Below are 26,014 nucleotides of genomic sequence, written 5' to 3'. Positions count from 1 at the left end.
ATATTTTCTAATTAGTTATAAGATTCTTCAAGAACTTTCTAGAATGTCTTATGTTCTTCTTAGTATATTCTAGAACATTCTAGAACTTTAGAGCATTCTAGATATGGTAATGACTTTTAACACTCTAGGCCACCAATGACTTATCTTGGATTACTCTCCCCCTAATGAACGTGTATTGCATTGAAGTTGTTAACTCCGAGAGATGGGTCTCAATCCATCGACAAGCAACTTGGAGATAATCTTGTAGGCCACATTGCAAAGGGAAATTGGTCTATAGTCATTCGTAGAGGTCGGTTGGTCGTTTTTGGGCAGGAGGACTAGATTAGCATTGTTCATGGCTTGGGGAAACTCTGAGTCAACGATAAAATGTTTGACCATACTGATGACATTGATTCCAATAGTATCCCAATGATGTCTATAGAAAGAGGATGGCAAGTCGTCTGGTCCCAAGGCCTTATCCAGATCAATTGCTCTCAATGCTTCTAAGATTTCATAATCTTTCGGAGTATGAATGAGCTCCAAGTTCTGGACATCAGTGATATTCTTCGGGATCAAGCTCTCAAGGTCAAAAGGAAAGAGTGTAGCTGGAGCAATGAAAGCTTCCTTGAATCTGTTGATGAAGCATGAACCAATGTCATTTCTCAAAGAGACCCAATTGTCTTGAGAGTGTTTTAAGGAATGGATAAAGTTGTGCTGCCTTCTAATGATTGTAGAAGCATGGAAAATATTCGTGCTTTTGTCCCCATCCTTGAGCCACCCCACTCTTGACTTTTGTTTACAATGAATTTCCTCAGGCATGAGAGCTTCATAAAGAGACACCCTTGCTTCCTCCTCTTGGGATGGGTCAGGGCAGTTAGCGCATTTGGCCATTAGCAACTTACTTTTAGCCTCGGCAATCTAGTTTCCTACCCTCTTGAATTGGGTTTTATTCTAATGGGACAACTATTTCCTCACTTGAAGAAGCTTTAATTCCAGATTCTTTGTAGGATGTCTATGGAAAACAGTACTCCATGATTTTCGAACCACCCAAACACATCTAGGATCCCTGAACCACAAATTTTCGTAGCAGAATTCTTTCCTTAGCTTAGCCCTGTCTCCAAACAAATTAAGAAAAATGGGGTTGTGATCTGAGGATGTCGTTGGAATGTTGGTGACAAGAGCTTTAGGAAATTTGATCCTCCAATCTGGGTTAACAAGACAGCGATCAAGTCTGGCACGTTTCAGGGAACTTAACCCTCCCCCATTGCTACATTTCTTTCTCCATGTGAAAGGAGAGCCCGACGCTCCTAGGTCCACCAACCTAGAGCCAGCAACCATTCTCCTGAGGTCAAAGGAAAAATAGGACGTATTACCAGGCTTAGAATAGTTCCAACTTTCATTATCCTTCAAGGTACCATTAAGATCACCCATAGTAAAAAATGGGAGAGAGGAGTCAAACACATCCCTGCCAATTCTATTCCAAAATTCTTCATGTCCCACCAAAGAAGGAGGACCATAAATAGCAAAAAGATTCCGATGTACATAGGGTAAAGGGGGGGGGGGGGGGGGGGTCGAACTTTACCACACCAATAATTCAGTTGTTGTCTTCTGAGGACACAGAGAAAAATACCCCCTTCTTCTAGCAAATGCCAAAGCCTCCCGATAGGCCAATTGGAGGGACATACTCATAGTCATAAAAGTTTTGCTTCGAAACAACTTTAGAAAAACGTTCTTCCAAAATTATTGACTTTTTGGCATTGCTTTCTCTTTTTATCTTCAAAGTTAAAACAGTTTGTGTAATTTAAAAAAAAAACAAGAGGTGTTTGGTTAGGTAGTGTTTGGTAACATTTAAAAGAATAATTTTTTATTTAATTAATTAAAATTTTGACAATTAAACATAAAATAGTGTTTGGTAACTCTATTTTTATTTATTATTTTTAAAAATTTTAATTAAAATTCATTTAGTTTTGAAAATAGAATTTTTTCACTTTCAAAAATTTTTAAAACTGTTTTTGACTTTTTCGTTTCTTTTTTTCTCTTTTCTTCTTCAAATAAACACCTTATTTTGTGTTGTTAAACAAAAAATAAAAATAAAAGTTATCAAACACATTTATTATTTTTTGTTTCTAAAAACAAAAAACAAAAATAGTTACCAAACATATTTTTATTTTTTTAAAATAAAGAAACAAAAATAAAAATAAAAATAATATTTCCAGTTTTGTGTTTAAAAAATTCAAAAACAAAAATTGTACCAAACACAACCTTAATGTTTTTGTACGCCCTAATTTCCCAACGGGCTATTAGCGAGCTGAGATACGGCCTAATTATATCAGCCACGTGGGTCCCCCATGATCGGAGCTGTTGTCGTCAGGTCCTACCTCGTTAACTCGGGGTATCCAAAGGTTCGCCAAGATTACTTAAGGACTGAGTCAGGACTGTGAAGGCCACAGGTCGAGGAGGCATCCAGCTCGTGGTACGAGCTGGAGGTGGAGGCTATGACCTTTTATAAAGTCAACCACGCAAGGTAAACGTGCATATATCAGGCATCACGTGTCTGATATATCCCTGACTTTTTAGACACGCAGCATGAACGTGCGTATTCAGGCACCCACGACTGGGTTGGGCTGTGTGGCCCACTATCCCCCTTACCTATTGATTAGACCACACTTCATATGTCAGGTTTTAGGAATTAATCATGAATGTCACAGAAGTGACATGATAGGTAAGAAGGTCACGGGATGACCCCCCTTACCAACTCCCAGGTGCCCTCTCCTATAAATATGGAGACCCTGGGAGTTGCAAAGGGTTGGATTCTATTGTGTAAGGAAATACCCTATAAAAGAATACCAGGCATATAGCAATAATATTGGCTGGTGGAGTAGAAGGATTTTAACCTTTGAACCACCTAAAAAACGTAATTGTGTCACCAGTCCATTTAAAGATCATTCCTCTATTTCGGTTCATTGTTAAGCACTAATCCCTTCCTTTTATTTTCTTAATTACCTGTTGGCGAAGAACTGCGTCAACAGTTTGGTGCTTTCATTGAGAGCTAGTTAGATTGGTGCTATCGCAAACATCCAACTATGGTGACCACTCGATCAAGACACGGTAACGAGGCGGAACAACATGATGGGCAGGAGGCTCATCATGTCGCCATCTCCGGTGAGCAAAATCCTGAAGTCCAGCAGCGGCCAGGCAAGCAGCCGGTAGGCCAGGATGACACTGGAAGTTCGGCGCCCCGGCCACCTAATCCAAACCCAGATTTTTACACTGCGGTAGAAATGGAGAACGCTCAGCTGAGGAGCCAACTAGCGAAAGCTAGTAAGCAGATTAAGGAGGTGTTGGCCTGACTACCCCCTCTTACAACCGACGCTAACATTAGAAAGAGGCAAGGCGAGACTCGTAAGTCCCGCTGGGGTAATCGGTCCAGGCCTAGCTGCTCGTCCAGACCTCTGACATCCAACTCTATTCCCTTACCGCACCGTCGAGAGGCAAACTTCGAAGAAATGCCTAGAGCCGAACAACAGTACAGCCGCTCGGTCCGAACTTCAACTCCCAGCTCCCAGCCAGCCTCGAGCGCGCCCAGGAGGGCTCGAGGGAATTCTAGAAGGAGATCCGGGGAGGGCTCACAGCACCAGCCCGTCCCCACCAGCCGTCCTGCGCCTCGTCCAGATCGCCAGGTGCGAGGCCCGCAAGTTGGCAGGGCCGAAAGGCCCCCACCTAACTTGATCTGCCCTGACGGAACCTGGATTGCATCTCCGGTCAGGCATCCTCCGTCACCAATAAGATATTTGTCTCCTCCTCGGCCTATCCAAGATATTCCTGCTTATGGAAGCAGCAGGAGAAACCCGCCGTTCGCAGGACTTTCCCGACGTAGCAGGGCACCAAGAGGGAGCCCGGATCCTCTCCCCCAAAGGCGGATTCCGAGCTTCTCTAACGGGAGCTACTGGACCGACAGTCGCCGGAGCGACCTTTCTGGCGGAGACCTGCGTCAACGCTTAAGCTCGACGCAAAGTCCTCAAGCCACCCCGAAGGGCGACCTACGAGATCGCCTTAACTCTCATAGGGGGAAACCAGTAGGAGGTGGCAACCATGCTCGCTCAGGGGGAAACCTGTCCGAGGTGTATAATGGCGGGAATGCCCCAAATAACCTATCTCAAGATAGGAGGGGCAATAACCCACCAAACGTATACAATGGATCCGGAGCTGTCGAACAGCCTCGGAATGACCAAGGAAATCAGGACAAAACCCTTGAGCGCCTGGCTCAGATGGAGGAGCTAATGAGGAAGCTCCTGTCGGAGAAAGAGAAAGAAGAATATGATTCGGGGGACGAGCTTGAGCTCTTCGCCCCCAGCATAGCAGCAATGGCATACCCACCTGGTTTCCGTATGCCGCACCTGTCCAAATTCAACGAAGACGGAGATCCGTCGGATCATCTGGGGATGTTCAACACCTTGATGATGGCCCACAACATTGGCCCTGAGCTGAGGTGTCTGATATTTCCCTCCACACTGACTGGACCAGCCAGGCAGTGGTTCAAACAAAGCAAGAAACAATCAATCAGCTCCTGGAAAACTTTATCTGATGACTTCAAAAGGGCATTTCGAGCCTCCCAGGCTACCCGCGTCAAGGCCGACTCTCTAGCTAACGTGAAGCAACAGCCCGACGAGCCTTTGAAGGCTTACCTGACCAGGTTCGCGAACGTCGCTGATCGGGCCAGAGACGCAGATGACAGCTCCAAGCTCATGGCTTTGAGGACTAGAATCCTCGTCGGAGGGGGACTCTGGAACGAAATACAAAGGAAGGGAGTCAGCTCAGTAAATGAATTCCTGAATCGGGCCCAAGGATGAATCAACTTGGAGGAAGCCCAAGCCTCAGCTGCAGGAACCAGCCAGGTCCCTGAGCAGCCCGCTGGAGTGGGAACGGAGGTTGTGACAGCGACCCAGAACGTTACACAGAATAACCAGTTCGGTGGAGGCAAAAGAAAGGGGAACGGCGAGGGCAACCAGCACGGCCCAAAGAAGAATAAGTCCGTAGATATATTTAAGCCGGTCTACATGACTTATACAGAGTTCACCCACTCTAGGGAGAACATCTTCCTAGCGAACTCTGCTAGCCTCCCCTGGAAGAAGTCGGAGCCGTTAAAGCACCAGAAGGGGAAGAGAGACACCTCCAAGTTTTGCCGTTTCCACAACGACGTTGGCCACAATACTGATGATTGTAGGCATTTGAAAGATGAGATCGAAACTCTCATCAGAGCTGGCCCCTTGGCTCAGTACGCGCGGAACAGGGTCCCAGCAAGCCGACCTGCTCCGGAAGTCCCGGCCAGTCAGCCCGGGTCTAGGGTAGATCAAGACCTCCCTCCTCCAGTAATAGGAGGAGAGATATCCACCATCTCGGGAGGTCCGCACTTGGCTGGCGTGAGCAGGGGTGCCCAAAAGAGGTACGTAAACAAACTCAAGGCGCATAATGGAGTAGAGTTCATCCCCGACCGGCATCTGCCAAAACAACAGCGATTGGAGAGGCAACCAATCATTTTTACAGAAGAAGATGTTGGCCATGTCCAGTTCCCTCATAACGACCCTCTGGTCGTAGCAGTGCAGTTCGCTAATCAGAGGGTTAGGAGAGTGCTGATCGATAATGGGAGTTCGGTAAACCTTCTATTCTGATCCACGCTAGAGAAGATGGGTTTGACTGTCGCCGAGCTGAAGGCGACCTCCATGATGTTGTGTGGTTTTTCGGGAGAAGGATCAGCGGCTATAGGGACGATCGAGCTGGTGATCACCTTAGGAGAAGGACCTCAGACAGTCTCCAAACTCCTCAAGTTCATGGTCATCGACTGCCTCGCTGCGTACAATGCTATTTTGGGCCGACCCACACTCATAGCTTTTGAGGCCATCACCTCCGTTCGCCACCTTGCGCTGAAATTCCCTTCTTCCACAGGGATATGCACGGTCCGTGGCGATCAGCTTGCTGCCAGGGAATGCTACAGCATTTCCATGAAGGGAAAATCGAAACTCAGGCAGCTAGCAATGGCCATCCAAGGTGGAGGAGAGGAATCTGAGGAACCTTTAACTGATCCTAAGATTGAAAAACCTCAGAGCGCCGAAGGGGAAAATATCGTCTTAATTGAGGATATTGACCCCCGAATAGGCAAGGATAAATCCGAGCTCCAGGCCATTGAAGAGCTCGAGGAAGTAAACATCGATCCAAAAAATCCTTCACGGATGGTCAAGCTTGGGAAAAACCTCTGTAGCAAGAGGAAAGCGGAACTGATCAAGTTTCTGCAGGATAACCTGGATGTGTTTGCATGGTCACACGAGGACATGGTGGGAATCAGTCTTAATGTCATCATGCACACCCTTCATTTGGATAGGAGCGTTCCTGCATAGTCCCAGAAGCAGAGGCGCCTGGGAACAACTCGGGCTGAGGCCTTAGAGGAAGAAGTAGCCCAGCTCAAGAAATGTAGCTTTATCCGCGAAGCTAAGTTTCCGGTTTTGGTCGCCAACCCCGTGTTGGTCCCGAAGCCCAATGGGAAATGGAGGACATGCATCGATTTCTCCGACCTGAATAAAGCCTGCCCCAAAGATTGTTTTCCCTTGCCAAGGATTGACCAATTGGTAGATGCCACGACGGGGAACGAGCTCATGTCCTTTATGGATGCGTACTCAGGCTACAATCAGATCGCCATGAATCTGGCGGACCAAGAGCACACCAGCTTCATGACCCCAACTAACATCTATTGTTACAAGGTCATGTCACTCGGGCTGAAGAACGCCGGTGCTACATACCAGAGGCTAGTAAATAGAATGTTCGCCGACCAGATCGGGAAGAACATGGAAGTGTACGTTGATGACATGTTGGTCAAGTCAAAGACTGCCGATAACCATGTTTCCGACCTGGAAGAATGCTTCAAGATACTACGGGAGTACGGCATGAGGCTTAATCAACAGAAGTGTACTTTCGGGGTCGCATCTGGAAAATTCTTGGGTTTCATTGTCAATACCCGAGGAATCGAGGAAAACCCCGACAAGATCAGGTCATTGCTCGACCTTCCCTCACCCAGGTCATGCAAAGACGTCCAAGGCCTGACAAGAAGGGTGGCAGCCCTAAATCGATTTATTTCAAAATCCACCGACAAGTGCCTGCCATTCTACAACCTGCTCTGGGGAAATAAGAAATTCGAGTGGACAGAGGAGTGCGAAAGTGCTTTCCTCACCCTAAAGGCACATCTGGCCGAACCACCCGTATTGTCCAAACCAAAGGCAGGAGAGCCCCTTTTCCTCTACCTAGCTGTCACAGAGGATGCAGCTAGTGCCGTACTGGTCCAAGAGGAACACCGGATTCAGAAACCAGTCTATTACATCAGTAAGAGACTTCTCGGGGCTGAATCCCGATACCTGTTGATGGAGAAATTGGCATTCTGTCTTATCACGGCCTCCTGAAAGCTCAAGCCGTACTTCCAGTCCCACTCAATACGCGTCATGACCGATCAGCCTTTAAGGCAGGTTTTGCAAAAACTTGAAGCATCGGGACGCCTGTTAAAGTGGGCTATCGAACTCAGTCAGTTCGAGATTTTGTACACCCCACGAACTGCTATAAAAAGTCAGGCCCTGGCCGATTTTGTGGTAGAGTGCACAGGATTCCAGGAGGATCCTGTAGAAGACTCACCCCAGGTCAACTCGGCCCAGACGTCGTGGAAAATCTTTGTGGATGGCTCATCCAATGAGAATGGCTCCGGGGCTGGAATCATTTTGATATCCCCTGAGGGACATAGATTCCACTCGGCGCTGAGATTCAGATTCAAGGCCTCCAACAACGAGGCCGAATATGAAGCTTTGCTGGCCGGGCTAAGAATAGCCCAGGAGCTGAAGGCGAGCTCCGTTCAGTGCTTCAGTGACTCCCAGCTCGTGGTAAACCAGGTGCTAGGCGAATATCAGGGACGAGGAACCAAGATGGCTGCCTACCTGGCAAAGGTAAAAGTCGAACTATCCGCGTTTGGGCGAGGCTCAATCAAGCAGATACCTCGGGAGCAGAACGCTAACGCGGACGCTCTTGCCAAGCTCGCCACCTCCGGGGAGACGGAGGCTTTGGGGTTAGTACTGGTAGATTTCTTGGAGAAGCCAAGTATAAAAGAAGTCGGGGCGGAGGTCGAGATGATCGACGCCAGGCCTACCTGGATGACCCCCATCCTTGAGTATCTCACCAAAGGGAAGCTACCTGAAGGGCGTAATGATGCGCGGCGGGTACTGTACCAAGCCCCAAGGTATACAATGGTAGACGGGGTGCTATACCGACGTGGGTACTCCCTACCCCTCCTACGATGTGTTCTTCCAGGCGAAGCAAAGGCCATCCTGTAGGAAGTGCATGAGGGTTTTTGCGGGGATCACACTGGGGGGCAAAGCTTGGCCCTAAAGATCTTAAGGCAAGGGTATTACTGACCCACTCTGTCCAAGGACTCGATCTCGTACGTCAAAAAATGTGACAAGTGCCAGCGATTCGCCACAGTTTCCCGAGCTCCCCCAGCCAAGCTAAAGATGATCTCTTCCCCATGGCCATTTGCGGTCTGGGGAATCGACTTGGTTGGCACCCTCCCTACTGGAAAGGGCGGGGTCCGATACGCTGTGGTGGCCATCGACTACCTCACGAAGTGGGCTGAGGCAGAACCTTTGGCAACAATAACTTCCAAAAAAGTCCTCGACTTCGTGGTTAAGAGCATTATCTGCCGATTCGAGCTGCCCAAGAAAATCATTTCTGACAATGGGACTTAGTTCGACAGCGACCTATTCACCGAATTTTGCGAAAGGTACGGGATTGTGAAAAGCTTCTCATCCGTGGCCTATCCTCAGGCAAATGGCCAGGTCGAGGCCGTCAATAAGACCCTAAAGGCGAGCCTTAAAAAGAGACTAGACGAAGCAAAGGGGGTCTGCCTAGAACAGCTCCCCCAGGTTCTGTGGGCATACCGGACCTTGCACCGGACTCCTACGGTCATGCTCCTTTCTCCCTGACTTTTGGGAGTGAGGCAGTCCTCCCTGTGGAGATTAAGGTACCTTCGCATGGAGTCCAGGCACATGACCAGGACTGCAACCACGAACTACTTTGCGCTTCCCTTGACTTGGTTGATGAAAGACGAGAAGATTCGCAACTTCAGCTCGCACATTACCAGCAAAAAATCACTCGTTATTTCAACTCAAAAGTCAAAAAGCGTGCCTTTAGAATTGGCGACCTAGTCCTCAGGAGAGTTTTCTTAGCCGGTAAGGATCCCAAAGATGGAGTATTGGGACCGAACTGGGAAGGGCCATATCAAATCATCGAGGTCATTAAAGAAGGAACTTACAAATTAGCTCAGCTCAATGGCGGGGCAGTCCCACGAACTTGGAACGCCATCCATTTGAAGAGATATTATCAATGACATCCTTGTAAGGCCTAAAGGCCATTTTTTATGTATTGAGCAATGAGAATTAACTTTTCGTGCATGAGTGAATATATTTGCAAGTGTAATCTAAAGTAACCACGAAAGACCCTTTCCTAGTTACTTGGGGGGCATATGGTGCCTGGATATAACCAGGTCGCCTTAAAGGCTTAGAAGTTAATTCAAATTGATTGATTGTTGCTTTCCTTAAAGTGCACGAGATATTGATAAAGAATTAACGCGAACTAAGCTCCACCCTGGATATAACCAGGTCATAAAACTTAGAAGTTAATTCAAATTGATTGATCGTTGCTTTTCTTAAAGAGTACGAGATATTGATAAAAATTAACGCTAACTAAGTTTTCAAACTAAGGTCCTGGACATAACCAGGTCATAAAACTTAGAAGTTAATTCAAATTGATTGATCGTTGCTTTTCTTAAAGAGCACGAGATATTGATAAAAATTAACGCGAACTAAGTTTTCAAACTAAGGTCCTGGACATAACCAGATCATAAAACTTAGAAGTTAATTCAAATTGATTGATTGTTGCTTTTCTTAAAGAGCACGAGATATTGATAAAAATTAACGTGAACTAAGTTTTCAAACTAAGGTCCTGGACATAAACAGGTCATAAAGCTTAGAGGTTAATTTAAATTGATTAATCGGTGTTTTTCTTAAAAAGCACAAAATATTAGTAAAAAATTAACACGAACTAAGATTTTTTCAAAGCAGTAACCAAAATGCGTAGAGGCAAAAGGAAATAAACCAATTTAAAGTAAAAATTGATAAAACCAATTTTCTCGAGGTGGAAAAACCTCATGCAAAGTTACACAAAAAAAAATGATAATAATAAAGGAGTGGGTGCGAAAGAGAAAGGCCCTAGGCTCCACCGGGCTGCCCCGTGGAGGTCGCTGTCTCGCCCTCCTGCTCGACCACGGCAGATGCCTCCCTGGTCTCAGAAGGTGCCTCTTGCTGGAGGCGAGTTTTGAACCCTTCCTGGAAGACCTCCCAGTCCGCTCCTAAGAAGGAGAAGTCGTCGTCCGAGTTATAGACCCAGCAATGGTAGAGCATGTCCTCCATGGCGGAGCTGGAAGCTGCCTTCTCCGTTTCCAAGGCAGCCTTAGCTTCCTCAGCCCCAGCCTTCGCAGAGTCTAGCTCGACCAGCGCGGTAGCAAGGGCAGCTTTGGTGGCCTCGGCCTCTTGAATCTTAGGACGGGATTCTTCCAGCTCGGCCTGTGCGGCCGCCAAAGCATCCTTGGCTTCTTTTTCCTTATGTTGGGCCGTTTGCAGGGCGCCCAAGGAAGTTTGATGGGCGGACAAAACCGTCTGATGCTCGCTCCTCATCTCCTCGAGCCGGGCCCTGGACCTGGACATGCTCTGGTGAAGGGCCAAGGCACTCTACAAAAACAGAGAGGCAACTGCCTTAAAAAAAAAAAAAAGGAGAGAGGAGAAACAGGGCAAGGCATGGTAATCAAAGATCATAAAAGGGTGAAGTCAGCTTACCGTTAGAGCCATTCCCAATGAAGAATCCATTACACTCTTCGGGCTCCTTGTTTCGATGGCCCGCAGGTCTCTCTCAGTGGCGCGGTAGAAGTGGTCGACGGCGTAGCTCGCCGTCTCATACACCGTCCCCCGAAAGACGTCTGGAATCTTCTCCAGGGCCTGGGGGTCCACCGGGATGCGCATCTCAGGGGCCGTGGTTGCCGAGGTCCCGAGCTCTGCCCCTGTGTCCCGAACAAAGGCCGGAGCTCGCGGCGGGGGCGGGGGCATGTTTTCCACTGCAGCAGGAGGTACAGTTTCCTTGGCCTGGGCAGCCGGGGTCTGGTCTTTCCCCTTTGCATGGGACTTGATTGGGGCCCCAGCGGCTTTCTTCGCCACCCGGAGCTTCTTCATTTTGGGCCCAGAGGCCCCAGCTGAGGAGTTCCCTCCAGCGAACATAGCTCGCAGATCTCTGCTCCCGGGCTGAGACATTCCCTTTGGCAAAACAAAGACAACATTAATATACAAGTAAGCATTCATGCCAAAGAAAAAAATAAGGGGGGGAAAGCAAAACTCAAGTATATATATACTAAAAGGACTCCTACCCCCTGAGCTAGAAGAGGAATCTACGGTCACGACCATCAGCCCTGGAGCTTCTGCGGGGGAATCTAAGACAATTACTTCTCGAGCTGGCGCGGGTTCTGGGTCCGAGACTGGCTCAGGACTAGACTCTTCTACGTATTGCCTAAGACCCGGAGCTACGGTACCCTCCGGGAGTGATGGCCATGACTGAAGGTTGGTCCCATACTCCTCAAATAAGGCCGACCTAAAGGCTAGGGTGTTGTCTACGACTATGGTACCCCTAGGGCGGCTATTTTCGTAATCCAACATGAGTCGGTCGACACAATGAAGCAGGGTTATATCAAGGTCTGGGTCACTTCGATGGCGTTGGACAAGCTGTTTGGGATTGAACCTAGCTAGCCGGGGGTCTGCAGTGGCCCTATCTAAGTTCCTAAACAGATATGGGTTACCTTGGCCGGAGGGACCTGCAGCTGCTCCAGACCGGATCCTCTCCTCGTCCGTTCTTTGGGCTTCCTCCAGCGCCCACTTCCTCCTCACGAGGGGCACCTCGTCCTCCTCGTCCTCATCCTCCGCAGCCTCCTCCTCAGGGATAGGCCTCATCTCGCGAGCTGGGGGAGGCGCCCGGGGTCTCCTCAGGTTCAAAGTTTGGCCTGGAGAGATCAGCTTGCATGCTAGCATCATCTCCTCTGTCACGAGCTGGCGATAGTCCTTTTCACTGGGGGGCAAGCCCGCCAGTGTCTCATACTGACTCCCGAGGATCACAGACTTGTATGTCCTCGCGAAGATGGCTACAGAATTATTCTAAGTCAGAAATGGATACTGGGGGGGAGCTAACCGGTACTTAACTTACGAACTAAGGATGAAAGATACTTACGAGGACGGTTGAAGTAGTGCAAGTCGCTGTTGCGAAACCCCTTGGACATAAAGAACTGGTCTTTGAAGTTGTTGGGGTGGCTGGGCAGCTCGATGACCGCGGCCGTATTTGGAAACCGAATCAAGTAATAGAACCTGTCGCCTCGCCCCCGCTGGTCCGGGCTAGCCTTGAGGCAGAAAAAATATAGGATATATGCTGGAGTAGGGACCTCCCACTCCTGTTTCAAGAACAGATATCTTAACCCCGCCAAGAAACGATAGGAGTTGGGGGGGAGCTGGAAAGGAGCCAACCTCACGTAGTTGAGGAAGTCGGCGAAGTATTGATCCAACGGGAGGAAAGCCCCAGCCTTGAAGTGCTCATCACTCCAGGCCACGAACTCCTCGTCGAGCGGCGCGCAGCTTCGCTCACCTTCCGCGGGAGGTCGGGCAATCAGGGTGCCCCTCCCCAGTTCGATGTTGTGGGAAAGGAATATTTTATTCACTTTCCGTTGGTCAGTGATCTTCGAGACGATCCTCTCAGCCTCGAAGAAAGCATTGGGCGCCACCTCGAGCTCCTGCTCCACGGCCGGCCCGAAGATAGGGATTGAGGAGTCTGTCATCACCTATTTTCCTTTGGATTGCTGGGAGGACGAGATGCCTACGTTCCTCTTAGGAGCGTTCTTCTTGGGTCCCATCTGGTCGCCTAGCGAACAAAAGAAGAAATTTCAGAAAAGGCGACCTAAGCATAAGGGAGAATCAAAAGGGTGTTTCCTTTGCACGAGCTGAGGTAATCTCAGCCCGTGGAGAGTGAGACCACGCGGTTCTATGAACATGCGCCTGTGCTCTCAACAGATCCCCGATTACTCGGAATTCGTGTGTCAGGAGGGTCAGAATAGAAATTTTCCTTGGAAGGAAAGTTTCAGTAGGCAAGAGGTGCAAAACCGCCTGTGAGGCGTGTCCCCTAAGCTACCCGGTTTTGCACCCAAAGTACTGGATATTTTAAACAAGCATACCAAAAATCCTACCCAGAAAATTTCCCCAGAAAATGCACCCTATAAACCATGCTCCTAAATGGTTTTCTACTACAAGCGATACCCTAACCTAAAAGCTTTCTCCCTTCGTACCCACAAAAGACCAACAAAACCTTGCATGCAGCTACAGGAATTATCTACCTAGGCTACAGTGAAAAAGAAATTCAAAACATGCACAGACAGGAGACTTACGGAGTACTCTAGTTGAGAAGAGGATGAAGGGGCCGTCTGGGTTGGGGCTTCGTCGGAGTAGTTGATTCCAAAGCTTCAAGGGAGCCCTTGCACCTGAACTTCTAGAGTGCCGGAAACGGTAACCGGGAGAAAAAGAGGGTTTTTTAAGGGTGAGAAGAGAGAAGACGAAGGAAAATTCAGAAAATTTTCAAATGAACGGGTGGCCACCCCTTTTATATACGTGAAAGGCCACGTAAGGAGCGCCGTTGGATTGCCCTGATGTGGGATCCAAGACTCTCCACTCGAAAGACGAAACGACGGCTGAGTATAGGCTAGGCCATTTAATGCGGTTCTCGGAAGACGTACCGTCACCAACCACGATGTTCCACGTATTCGGCGCCTGCGTAAAATGTGGAATATGAAGAGTTCATGGGGAAGCCTAAAAGCCCCTACTGTGGCCCTACACGACGTCGTGTACCACGAGCAGGGGCTTGAGGGGCAAATGTACACCCTAATTTCCCAACGGGCTATTAGCGAGCTGAGATACGGCCTAAGTATATCAGCCACGTGGATCCCCCATGACCGGAGCTGTTGTCGTCAGGTCCTACCTCGTTAGCTCGGGGTATCCAAAGGTTCGCCAAGATTACTTAAGGACCGAGTCAGGATTGTGAAGGCCACAAGTCGAGGAGGCATCCAGCTCGTGGTACGAGCTGGAGGTGGAGGCTATGACCTTTTATAAAGTCAACCACGCAAGGTAAACGTGCATTTATTAGGCATCACGTGTCTGATATATCCCTGACTTTTCGGACATGCAGCATGATCGTGCGTATTCAGGCACCCATGACTGGGTTAGGCTGTGCGGCCCACTATCCCCCTTACCTATTGATTAGACCATACTTCATATGTCAGGTTTTAGGAATTAATCATGAATGTCACAGAAGTGACATGATAGGTAAGAAGGTCACGGGATGACCCCCCTTACCAACTCCCAGGTGTCCTCTCCTATAAATATGGAGATCCTGGGAGTTGCAAAGGGTTGGATTCTATTGTGTAAGGAAATACCCTGTAAAAGAATACAAGGCATATAGCAATAATATTGGCTGGTGGAGTAGAAGGATTTTAACCTTTGAACCACCTAAAAAACGTAATTGTGTCACCATTCCATTTAAAGATCATTCATCTATTTCGGTTAATTGTTAAGCACTAATCCCTTCATCTTATTTTCTTAATTACCTGTTGGCGAAGAACCGCGTCAACAGTTTTCTAAAAACAATTTTTTAGTTTTATTTTTTTAAAATCTTAAATAAAAATTAACATATATATTTACAAAGAGAGAAATCTTTTAAAAAATGATGAAAAATAAGGAGTGAGAAAGTAAGAAGAGAAAATTTGAAGAAAAAGAAATTGAGAAGAGAGAAATTGATCTAAGAAAAAATAAGAAAGAAGGTGATGAGAAAGAAAGTAAAGAGAGAGAAGTGAGTAGAGAAAAAGTGATGAAGGAGGAAATGACAAAAGAGAAAAAAATGATGAGAGAGAAAAAAATGATGCAAGAGAAAATAAAAAAAAAATTAAGTGATGAAAGAGAAAGTGATGATATAGTAACTAATGAAAGAGAAAATGATGACATAATAAGTGATGCAAGAGAAAATAGAGAGATAGAAAGTGAGAAGAGAAAAAATAGCGAGAGAGAAAGTGAAGAGAGAAAAGGTAAGGAGAGAGAAAGTGATGAGAGAGAAAATAAGGAGGGAGAAAGTGATGTGAGAGAAAGTGAAGAGAGAGAAACTAATGAGAGAGAAAATGATGTTAGATAATAATAATTAAAAAAGTGATGTGAGAAAAAAAAAGATAGACAAAAAAAATTTGAGAACAATAGAAAACAACGTTTTGTTGTTCTCAAAATTTTCTGGTTTTTGTATCATTGTTTTTAAAAATTGTTTTCTAAAAACAAAGCCAAACACCTTAACTTGTTTTCAAAAAACAGTTTTTAGCTTTTAAAAACAAAAACTATTTTTTAGTTAAGGAGTCAAACACCCTCCTAGTTTTTGAAAGGATTGCTATATATAGGTTGTAAGACTTGTTCAGCTCTGCTAGCTCGCGAACTGTCGGCCTGCGATTGAGGCCTTGACAGTTCCAAGCAATGATCCTCATGGCGACCTTGGAAGCTTTTCCGGGCCAGCTTCTGAAGCTCCAAATCAGAAAACCTGCACTTCATGTGTTAAACATTTGAGCATTGAACCAAGCTCTGAACCTACCGTGTAGTACTTGAATCTCTTGGCAATAAATGATCAAATCAATGGTACACATTGGAATATATAGACCAATTTTAATAAATATTAATACTAGCCATGATCATATACATATATAAATATTAAATCGCATACAAAACAGATCAGGGATTACCTCTTGTAGCCTATCAAGTATCCTTGAATATTTTTGTATAAAATCAACGATCTGTCAATCCAGCAATCTGAAAGCTCACACCCTAATCTTTCAGACCAGTCCTCAAACACACAAGGACGTATGTGGTCATGTAGGATTCAACATGTTGATTTACGTGACTCTTTAGATGTACTCAACACATGAGATCTAGAGAAGTTTGACAAAGAGAAGGTTTATAATAGTTTTTAGGTTTTTGAGAAAATTATCGCTTTTGAGAGAGATATTCTATATTTTTTATTCTAAAAATTAATAATAAAGCTTATTATAAAATTCACATACTATCAGACTTATATAAATATATTTAATCTAATTAAATAATATTTATTTTATTAAAAATGATCAAATATTTACATTTAATTATTTATTTAAATCATATTTGAAAAAAATAATTAAATAACTTATTAAACAAAATTATTTGAAATTCAAAATTCAAATTCTAGGGATAAAAATCCATGAGTTAGGTGCCACACACTGTGCTGCACAGTGAGTGTTGCCGAATCTAATTAGGGTTTTCATGTTTTTCTCATTTTTTTGTTTAATCAATCTTTAAGACAATATATTTATCTCAACATAAATATCAGTTAATTCAAAATTAACTTTTTCTTAAAATATCAATTTTATATTAAATAAATAAATATCACATTGTAAATAAGATATTTATTATTCTCTCTTCATATTAATCCAAACAAGATTAATATTAATTTTAACTATAGTTTTTCAAAATAAATACTATATATTTAAATAATTAATTAATTCACAATTAATCAATTACCCATAATTATCACATAATTATTTCCATGCCCTAGAAAGTTAATTCTATTGCAATTTAGTTCTTTCTCTTTACAAATCTTTCTTTTGGCATCCTTACCCTTGACAGTGTAAGACAGAGGTGATCTGGGGACCATGGACCTTAATACGAAGCTCCAATAAACCAGATTATTAACTAAACTCTTTAATCTAATAATCTTATTTATTAATTTCATGATTACTCCACTATAAATATAGAATTGCACTCTAAGTATTTATAGAATTATATTTACAGAGTTTTCTCTTGTAGTCCATTGATATAATCAATATATGTAGTTCTTTCCTCCATTATTGGTTCGTTAATTAGTGCTGGTCAAAATTGTCATTTTGCCCTTCTAATTACCTCTTAATCCTTAAGTATCATTAATTCACTAGCGAATAATTAATCTACAATCTAATTATAGATTTGAGCTCAATAACTATTCAGTTCCAGAATTAACCCTTAAGGGAACCAATATTCGATCCGTTAGGAAAGCATGGATTCCATTATTGTAATTCATGTTCCTAGCCATTCATGATATTGAATCTCCAAAACAAAAGTCATTAGCCTCATTATTCTAAGAGTCCTTAACGAATGAATCAAAATATTAAATAAACATAAACATGAGTTCATGAATACTCAGAATTTAGATTGATCTACATATGATCATCTATTATAATATTAAATCTTTATGTCAAACGACCAGTTTATAAATATAATTAATTCTCATCAGTCATGTCCTATATAATCTCTATTATATACAACACATTTACTAAGATGTTTGTCCATATCAGTAATCTGAATCTAGATTACTCGTATCTCGTACGCTTAGCAAATCGTACTAGTAACCATTCATTAAAGATTTCATTATTTAATATGTTACTGAATATTTTATTCATTATATATAATCTTAATTTTCTCGTATTAATACAAGATCATATTCTTATAAATGAATAAGGAATTTTCTTGGATTAGCTCTTAATTCCTGAATAAAATTATGAAACTCGTGCTCTTTGATTGAATCCATAGTATCCAGATAAATGCATAAGGTGGATTTGATTACCTCTTTTTTGAGTTTTTTGGGCGTCCCTTGGGCGACCACTAGAGCATGAAGCGTTATTGCCTCTTGATTTGGATGGAGTATGGGATGCCTTTCTCTTTCTGTTTCCCCTGGACTCTAGGGACACGTTTACTAAATAGTAATCAGAATTGGAATAAATCAATGAGAGAAATGAATGGGAAAAAAATCTAAAAGAATCATAATCATTATTGTATTATGTTGTTTACTAAAACTGAGTGGAAAAGGAATCATAATCATTTTATCTTGTTTATATAACCAAGAAAGGGAATGAGAATGCTTTAATTGACAAAATTGCCCTTTTAAAAAGAATTTTATTTTATTTTTTATTTATTAAAATATATAATTAAAAAGTGTGTAATGAATAAAGAAATATATTCATAAATGTATATCATATGGTATGGGTGGTATATATTTTTAAAATATAATATTATAATTATAAAGGTGTTGTTAGGTAACAATTAAAAAAAATAGTTTTTTATTTAATTAATTAAAAATTAGACAATTAAAAATAAAATAGCGTTTGATAACTCTATTTTTATTTATTATTTTTTAAAATTTTAAACAAAATTTATTAAATTTTGAAAATAGAAAATGTTCACTTTTAATTTTTTTTTAAACCGTTTTCCATTTTTAGTTTCTTTTTTTCTCTTCTTTTCTTCAAATCAGCACATCATTTTATATTGTTAAACAAAACATAAATATAAACATTATCAAACACATTTATTATTTTTTGTTTTTAAAAACAAAAATAGTTATCAAACATATTTTTATTTTTTAAAAATAAAGAAAAAAATATAAATAATAATTCTATTTTTGTATTTAAAAAATTCAAAAACAAAAATTTTATCAAACACAACCAAAATGTTACACATAAATATAATAATATTTTTTAATGTTATTTATCAAATTGTAGACTTAGACTTACTAGATTAGTATAATATTGTTAAGAAAAAAGTAAATATACACATTATTAATTTATGAAGTCAATATAACCAAATCAAAAAAATTATAGCTAATAACAATCTTAAAAAATGTCAAACTTAAACGCAAACACAAAAGTCTAGGTTGTAACATAAATAGTAATGTTCTAATATCTCAAAATAACTATTAGGCATCATTTTGCAACATATTCATAATATATTGCATTTTCACCTCATCTGACATTGCATAAAACACTCGCATCAATGAGGGCTTTATAGCTAACATGTTGGTGGCTTTAATACATTGTATTGCAGTTAGGCTGTCAATCTTGCTTATTTCTGTATATAAATTGGCTTGCATATCAGCTACTTCTTTATCATTCGATAATGCATTGATCAGTCCTTGAAGCTTGGGGATGATTTCTGATACAGATTCTGCTAATGCACCAATATTAGCTGACATACCATCCATTACCTTTGACCTTTTCTTTTTATTACGTTGTTGGGCACTAGTAGTACTCTCAGTGGATCTACAATGCATATTAGTGGGGTGTTGAGTATTTGAAACACCATCAAACTCATCTATTTCTTCATCATCCCCTCCATCAGCCATATTATCATCAACTCCAAAATCCACACCAATTGTATCCTCTTGTCGTATTTCCTCTTCATCATCGTCAGCATTACCAGCATTTATTCCAGTAGCACGATCTCGACCATATATTTCTGCTAGCTTGTAGTAATAAGGAAATGGTTTTCCATATAATCCACTTACATCTTTACGTTTCTGTGTATTCACATTGCGATCTCTCCTTTTCTTGTCCTATATCTTGGTTTATCAGCTTCACGTACACACACTCTTATATAGGTTCCATCTAATGCTCCCAAACATTTCTACATCAAATTCATTCCACTTATTATAACAAATTTTAGTTAACAATCAGCTTCACTTACATCTATCTAATGCGCCCGTATGGAAGGTCTTCGTGGATGGGGCCTTGAATGAGAACAGGGCCGGGGCCGGGATCATCTTGGTATCACCACAGGGACACCAGTTGCAAAACGCCCTACGTTTCCAGTTCAAGGCATCAAACAACAAAGCTGAGCATGAAGCTATGCTGGCCGGGTTGCGCCTGGCCCTGGAAGTAAGGGCCACGAACCTAGAAATCTACAGCGATTCCCAGCTGGTCGTCAGGCAAATCTCGGGGGAATATCAAACTAAAGGAGAAAGAGTGAGTTGGATGACTGTGATAATGGACCAGTTGATCCAAAGGAGTTGGACAAAGGGCCCAAAAGTGAAGAAGAGTTGTGGGCTGAAAGGGCTTCAACTTTAAATGATCTTGTTGATAAGCTAAACAAAGCCCGAAACGAGGAGGATTTAAAATCTTGCTTGGAGGTAAAATCTCAGCTTTTTAATCATCATAATAAAGAGAGTCAATTAGAGTCTGGGGATACAAAGTTATTGACTGAAGAGACTGCCAAAAATGTTTTGGAATCAAATAGAGAAGTAAACTTTTCATTGCCATCATTGATTACTACAACTGAAATAGATCAAGAGACTATAAGACATGTGGATGCACACTTCTCTTCCCTTGATCAGATAGAAAGTCTATAATTAGAGGTTAGAGATAAGACTTGGAAAAAGATTTGGATTGTAGATTAGTCAATTGGGGAGGATTATAGGGTTAGGAAAAAGAAGAAAGAAAGAAAAAAAAGGCACACTTCTCTGCCAAAAATGATTGTTGGTATCTTATACTACTGCTTCACAGTTAATTCTGTTAGGCAATGGGATTGTTTTGTCATTTGTCATTTTACAATTCTCATTTGGCTTTCTAGATTTGAGATCTGTTCTCAGCTAAAAATTACAATATGTGTTGATTAAGCTTTTACATTGGTCACAGGTCAATAAAGTACAGTGTTAAAAGAAGCCACTCTGTCATCATATGTCCTTTCCTTCTATAAGATTTCCCAAACGTAGATGTGTTACTAATTGGTTCTTATGTCAATCCATGGTAAATATAGTATTGGCAAGTTAGATCAATCTGTAATTGATAATTTCTCAGTGGTTTTGTTTTGTTGGTCCTTTCAATTCAATGCCGTGGTCATTTAGAACCAACAAAAGAGCTGTTTTTTTATCATCTATTTTTTGGGGATGAATCAATGATACCAAAGTGTCGGGAAAAGGAAGCTTATTTACAACAAAGACATATGTCTTGTTTTCTTTTTTCTTATAAAAAATTAAACCAAAGTTTTCACACGTTCAGTTATTATGTAACTCAATATATGTTATGGCCTACTTTTCTATGGGCTTGAATTAAAAAATTGGAGTCTTTTTGGATATATTAGGTCAATCACTTCTCATTTGGCTTTTTGGTGTAAAGAGCTCAAAGGATTTTTATTTTTCTGATTTCTTTAGCAAGTGGATTTCTTGTTGTACCTAAGAAGACATCTTTCTTTATCTCTTTATACCTTTTTCTTATGTATGATAATATTTTACTGCTTCTTAAAATAAAGAAGAAAAAAATGTCAATGACTTGTCATTGGGTTTCGGATGTCTTATGATATGTTCAGTTGCTAATATGTTCTTGAGAACAAGTTTTATTGTTGACGGTGTTTCTTTTAGTCTCCCTCAAACAAGCTTCACTGATCTAGAATTGATAAATAAAGTTATTATTGATGGGTCATATTCTCTGTATTATATTTGCCTGTGTCAAACACTGCAGGTTGGTTTGATTAAACTCACCATGGATGTAATGGTTGGATTATACTGATATTGATGGACATGTTATTTTAGAAATTGAATATTCATTTTGACGTATCATGAATTCTTGAAACTGAGTTATTTTATCCTCCCTGTACATGCCATAAACCGTTCAAATAAACTTTTAATTCTTTTATTGCCTAATTGATTCATTCCTGTCTTGGTTGCAAGCCAAGAGACTTATGGAACCTTGGGTGCTATTGTTAGAAGCCGAACTGGAAATCGACAGGTTGGTTTCCTCACTAATTGACATGTGGCTGTTGATTTAGATTATCCAAACCAGAAAATGTTTCATCCTTTACCACCAAGCCTTGGACCTGGGGTATATTTGGGAGCTGTGGAGAGGGCAACATCTTTTATCACAGATGATCTTTGGTATGGAATCTTTGCTGGAACAAACGCAGGTAATGAAATTCTTAATTTCTGTAATCAATTATGCATTATTAAGTTAGACTGAATATACTAACATATGTGTTTAAAACATCATATTATGTAGGGTCATGAACTTGTGTGTCTGTATGTGTTATCACATTCATTAGTACCTCCCTATTGAGAATCCAACATGTGGATGATGCATTGATACATTGTTATTACTAATTTAAACTCGATTCACTAAATTCTTTTAGATAAATGTTTATTATGAAGTGGAGTTTATACGCATAGTATGCTGCTGCTGTTCTCAGAATCTTGTGATTATTTCTAGGTGCAAATTCTTTAGAATATTTGAATAGGGCCAATAATTTGAAAACAAAATTTGCTTATTCTCTTAACCAAATTTTAGCTTACAACTTGCCATGGCTTCTTTCTCTTTTGCTCATACTCACTATTGCTACCATATTTATAGATACATTTGTTCTAGACATGATAAGATTTTCATCTTGTCTTTTTATGGTCCAAGCATATACAAGCACCTTCGTATTACAAAGATGCCTCACAAATTCTAATATTCTTATCTTCAAACTTTTATTCTAGCTCACAGTTTCAACTAATTTTGTGAAAATATGAAATTATCTAGATCAGGCCCTTTTTTCAATTATGGTGTGAAATCAATGTTAGGCATTTTTAATAGATAATGTGCTTGTTTTTATTTATTTATCTCTTTTCTTTTCTGTATCAGAAGACATAACGAGGAAAATCAGAGGAAACAGAAACACAGAAAAATAGCAAAAAGTATAAGTGATCTCTAAATTAGAGGAACAACCTCATCAAATTTTGGTACATTACTCGAATCTCATCCCCAATTAAATTTTTATTGTTTTCTTGCTTTAATTTCTTTCCCCATACCCCTAATGGAAAAGAGTTATCTAACCCTCTATCACTTCTGGGTAACAAAAAGTTGGATGGGTAACTAATGATTAAAGACATGCCACAATCTCGTGAATGTGTCGTTTCTTTCAAGAGCATTGTCTTCTGAACTTTTATTTGCCTCTATATCAATTATAACTACATTGTATATGTATGGAAATGAATTTATTTGTATATACCCCATGTTTGTATATGCCTGAATATCCTTTTGTAATGACATCTTTAAGAGACTAAAATTAGATTAGAAGTGAGTACCATATAATAAAGGGCAACTTTTGCAAAAGTGACAAACAAATATAAAATTAGACAATTAAAGAAAAAGGGAAAAATAAATAAGTAGGGAGAGTATCAACAAATATATATATAAACTAACAAATCATGTAATCAGTTTTCACTGTATGCGTTCGAAATTAAAATCCCCTATTGTCTTCATTGGTGCTTTACAAATTGTATTATATTAAATGTTACTAAAATAGAAACAAGTCAGAAATAAAAATGAAGATGACAAAAACACTACTGTAAGTTTGAAAGGCATGGATTAGGAGGAAATAACCTTGCTCTCAATTAAGCAATCTTTTATGTTTCTCATTTGTCCTGTTTTGTATGCTAGTTTGTCCCTCATATTTGCTAGCTTGGGTAGAAGATTTACTATATCACTTCAGACAAGGTGCCTTTTCTACGATGAATGTGCTCTTTTACATCATTCTTTCAGTTTATGCCTTTTCTACGATGAATTTGCTCTTTTACATCCTTCTTTCAGTTTATTCATAGTTTGAATGAGAATTTATGGTCTACTCTAATTTATTATTTTTGGTTATACCATTTGTGCCTTTAAAGTGTTCTTAAATATAAATACTTCAATTTACAGTTCATCGAAGAAGGTGTAGAGGAGAATAATACTGATACTGGTGAAGGAACTGGTGATGATGAATGCATCTCTATTATTAATGAACGAAACATAGAAAATGTAGGTTCTTTGCACTTGCAAGATCAGGTAAAGTTTTATTAAACCAGGGATTCTAGTATGATATTTATCGCTTCTTAAAACTAATGTCAAAGCTAGACATTTGCTTGAAGAATTCTGAAGAAATTTGGAACTCATTTTCCAACATAACTGTTGAAATAAAAAACAAAATGTCAGGAAATTGCAATTTTATTTATTTTCATGATAAGAACTTGAATTTCATTGGTGAAATTGAGGAAGCATGTCCATCTTCATTTATTCTTTGTTTAATAGTGCTAGTGTTAGTTCAATATATTCGAATTGGGATACTACAGTCTTACTTTGTACAATCTTCTAATTCAGGATGAGTGGACATTAGATTGTGCTGAGGCAGGGGAGCTAGAGGACAGAGCACATTATCACCAGGCCGGTGAAAGCAGTGTACCTGAAACTTAAGATACAAATGACGAGGTCTCCCTTTACTCTCTTAACCTTTATTTTTAAATCAACGTTTTCAGTGGAATAATTATGTGTGCTCTTTTCATTCTTTTTGAAACTGTTCGGAGCTGAGTTCTATTCTCGGTCTCAAGTATGTTGTTAAAGTTATTTCAATACTATTTAGGCTTAAGTGCTTGATGTAGATGAATATGGATATAATATTATCCTAGAAATTACTGTTATCTTTAGTTAGTATCTGATTTTATTTGAAGTTCTCATAGTAAGTTTTGTTTTTAGTAATAATTGCCTGTCTATAAATTAATTTATCTTAAAGAATCTCCTCCAAATGATTTGAAGAACCTTATGAACAGGTAATACATTTGAAACTCATTTTAGAATATAATATCGTTTGATATGGAAATAAAAAATTAATACACTCTTCATATTGATGTATATATAGTGTCTCTTCACACATTAAGCGAAAGACCAAAAGGAATGAAAAATTTTCAAGTGGAAAATAGTCAATTGCCCTCGTCAAACATCATCAGTAGAGTGCGGCTTTTATATCATAAGGACGATGAAAGACTATTGCTTGAATGAGATACACATGTGATGGCTAACTAGTAATGTAAGTGTATTTATTATTATTCAACTACAATTCTATTAGATTTAATTTCTGACTTAGTTTTTTATTTTGTGTTTTGTAGTGTGGTGGGAATAATACATATACACTAGGCGAAATTAATGAAACTCGAAATGAATGGGCAGCCAAGCTTCTTGAGCGGATGAGTCATAGCTAGAGTAATTTTTTAAATTTGAATTAAAAAATATACTAATTGCAGTATTTAGTTAGCACTTACATAGTTATTCTAAGTGTATATTTTGATTTTGTAATTTTTAAATTTGGAACATACCGAGTCCTATTGATTTAATCTGCCTATTGATTTTTTCTGAACTATGTTGTAGTTACAGAAATTATAAATGAATATAGTGGTTGAAAATAAAGAAATGAAAAAATTCTCATATTCTACATGGGACGTCGGTCTCCACAAAATTGTCATTTATGTATTACATGGGACGATGCTTGCACATAAATTGTCATCTCATGTACTGCAGAGGAAGACGCTTGAGTAGGAACTGTCGTCTCATTTACTGTAGTGGATGACGCTTGCACAAAAATTGTCGTCTCATGTTCCACAAGAGATAACGTTTGTATAGGAATCATCGTCTCATGTACGACAGGAGATGACACTTTTATTTCAACCGTCGTTTCATGTTTTACATGGCATGACATTGCATGGGATGACGGTATTAGAACCGACGTATGAGAGTCCATACGACGGTTTAAAACCATCGTCCCATGTCAATTTTGTAGTAGTGTATCTTCAAGCAAACCGGATGTAGCCGCTATGACATAGGCAGAATCTGTGCAAGCATTCAATAAGAAATACTATAATGTGATGATTTTGGAGGCTAGGGTGGACGAGTTCGTTGCATTTGTAATAACCCGATTTTTTTTAAATAATTGTGTGTGAATTATTTGAAATATGTGATTGAGTGAAATTAAAATAATAATTGATAGATATTATTTTAATTTATAAGAATTATGAGTGAGTCGCTTTAGAATAAAGTTTGTGACTTAAATGTAAAATAAATATAAAGGTAGTGAAATATTTATATTTGTACATAGTTAAGGGTTAAATAAATTTTATAAGGACCGTAGAGTAATTTTATTAAGCTATTGGGTCACATAAACATTTATTTTAGAAGCCTAGAACACAATTTTATGTGTTTGGACTCACATAAAATAATAGAATTATTTTTAGACTATAG

The 26,014-nt window shown here is 40.6% G+C and overlaps 1 protein-coding gene and 1 long non-coding RNA gene across 5 annotated transcripts; one reads left to right on the top strand and one right to left on the bottom strand.

Annotated features, from left to right (window-relative positions):
- Positions 1–942: 942 nt before the first annotated feature.
- Positions 943–1,410, bottom strand: LOC133832300 (uncharacterized). Its single transcript, XM_062262664.1, has one exon. It carries the CDS (start codon positions 1,408–1,410, stop codon positions 943–945), a length of 468 nt encoding a protein of 155 aa, XP_062118648.1.
- Positions 1,411–19,962: 18,552 nt separating this feature from the next.
- On the top strand, positions 19,963–25,206 carry LOC133830567 (uncharacterized). 4 transcript variants are annotated; one of them, XR_009892120.1, is made up of 7 exons: positions 19,963–20,130; positions 21,765–21,899; positions 22,613–22,710; positions 23,669–23,794; positions 24,107–24,214; positions 24,642–24,809; positions 24,889–25,206. It is a non-coding gene; the product is annotated as an uncharacterized LOC133830567 (long non-coding RNA). The 4 variants fall into 4 exon arrangements; XR_009892122.1 differs by having other exon boundaries at positions 19,969–20,130; positions 21,667–21,899; XR_009892121.1 differs by having other exon boundaries at positions 19,969–21,899; positions 22,616–22,710.
- The last annotated feature ends 808 nt before the right edge of the window (positions 25,207–26,014 follow it).

The sequence above is a fragment of the Humulus lupulus genome, chromosome 4 (genome assembly GCF_963169125.1).
Source record: "Humulus lupulus chromosome 4, drHumLupu1.1, whole genome shotgun sequence".
Classification (NCBI taxonomy): Eukaryota; Viridiplantae; Streptophyta; class Magnoliopsida; order Rosales; family Cannabaceae; genus Humulus; species Humulus lupulus.
This window is presented reverse-complemented; position numbering and strand designations above follow the sequence as displayed.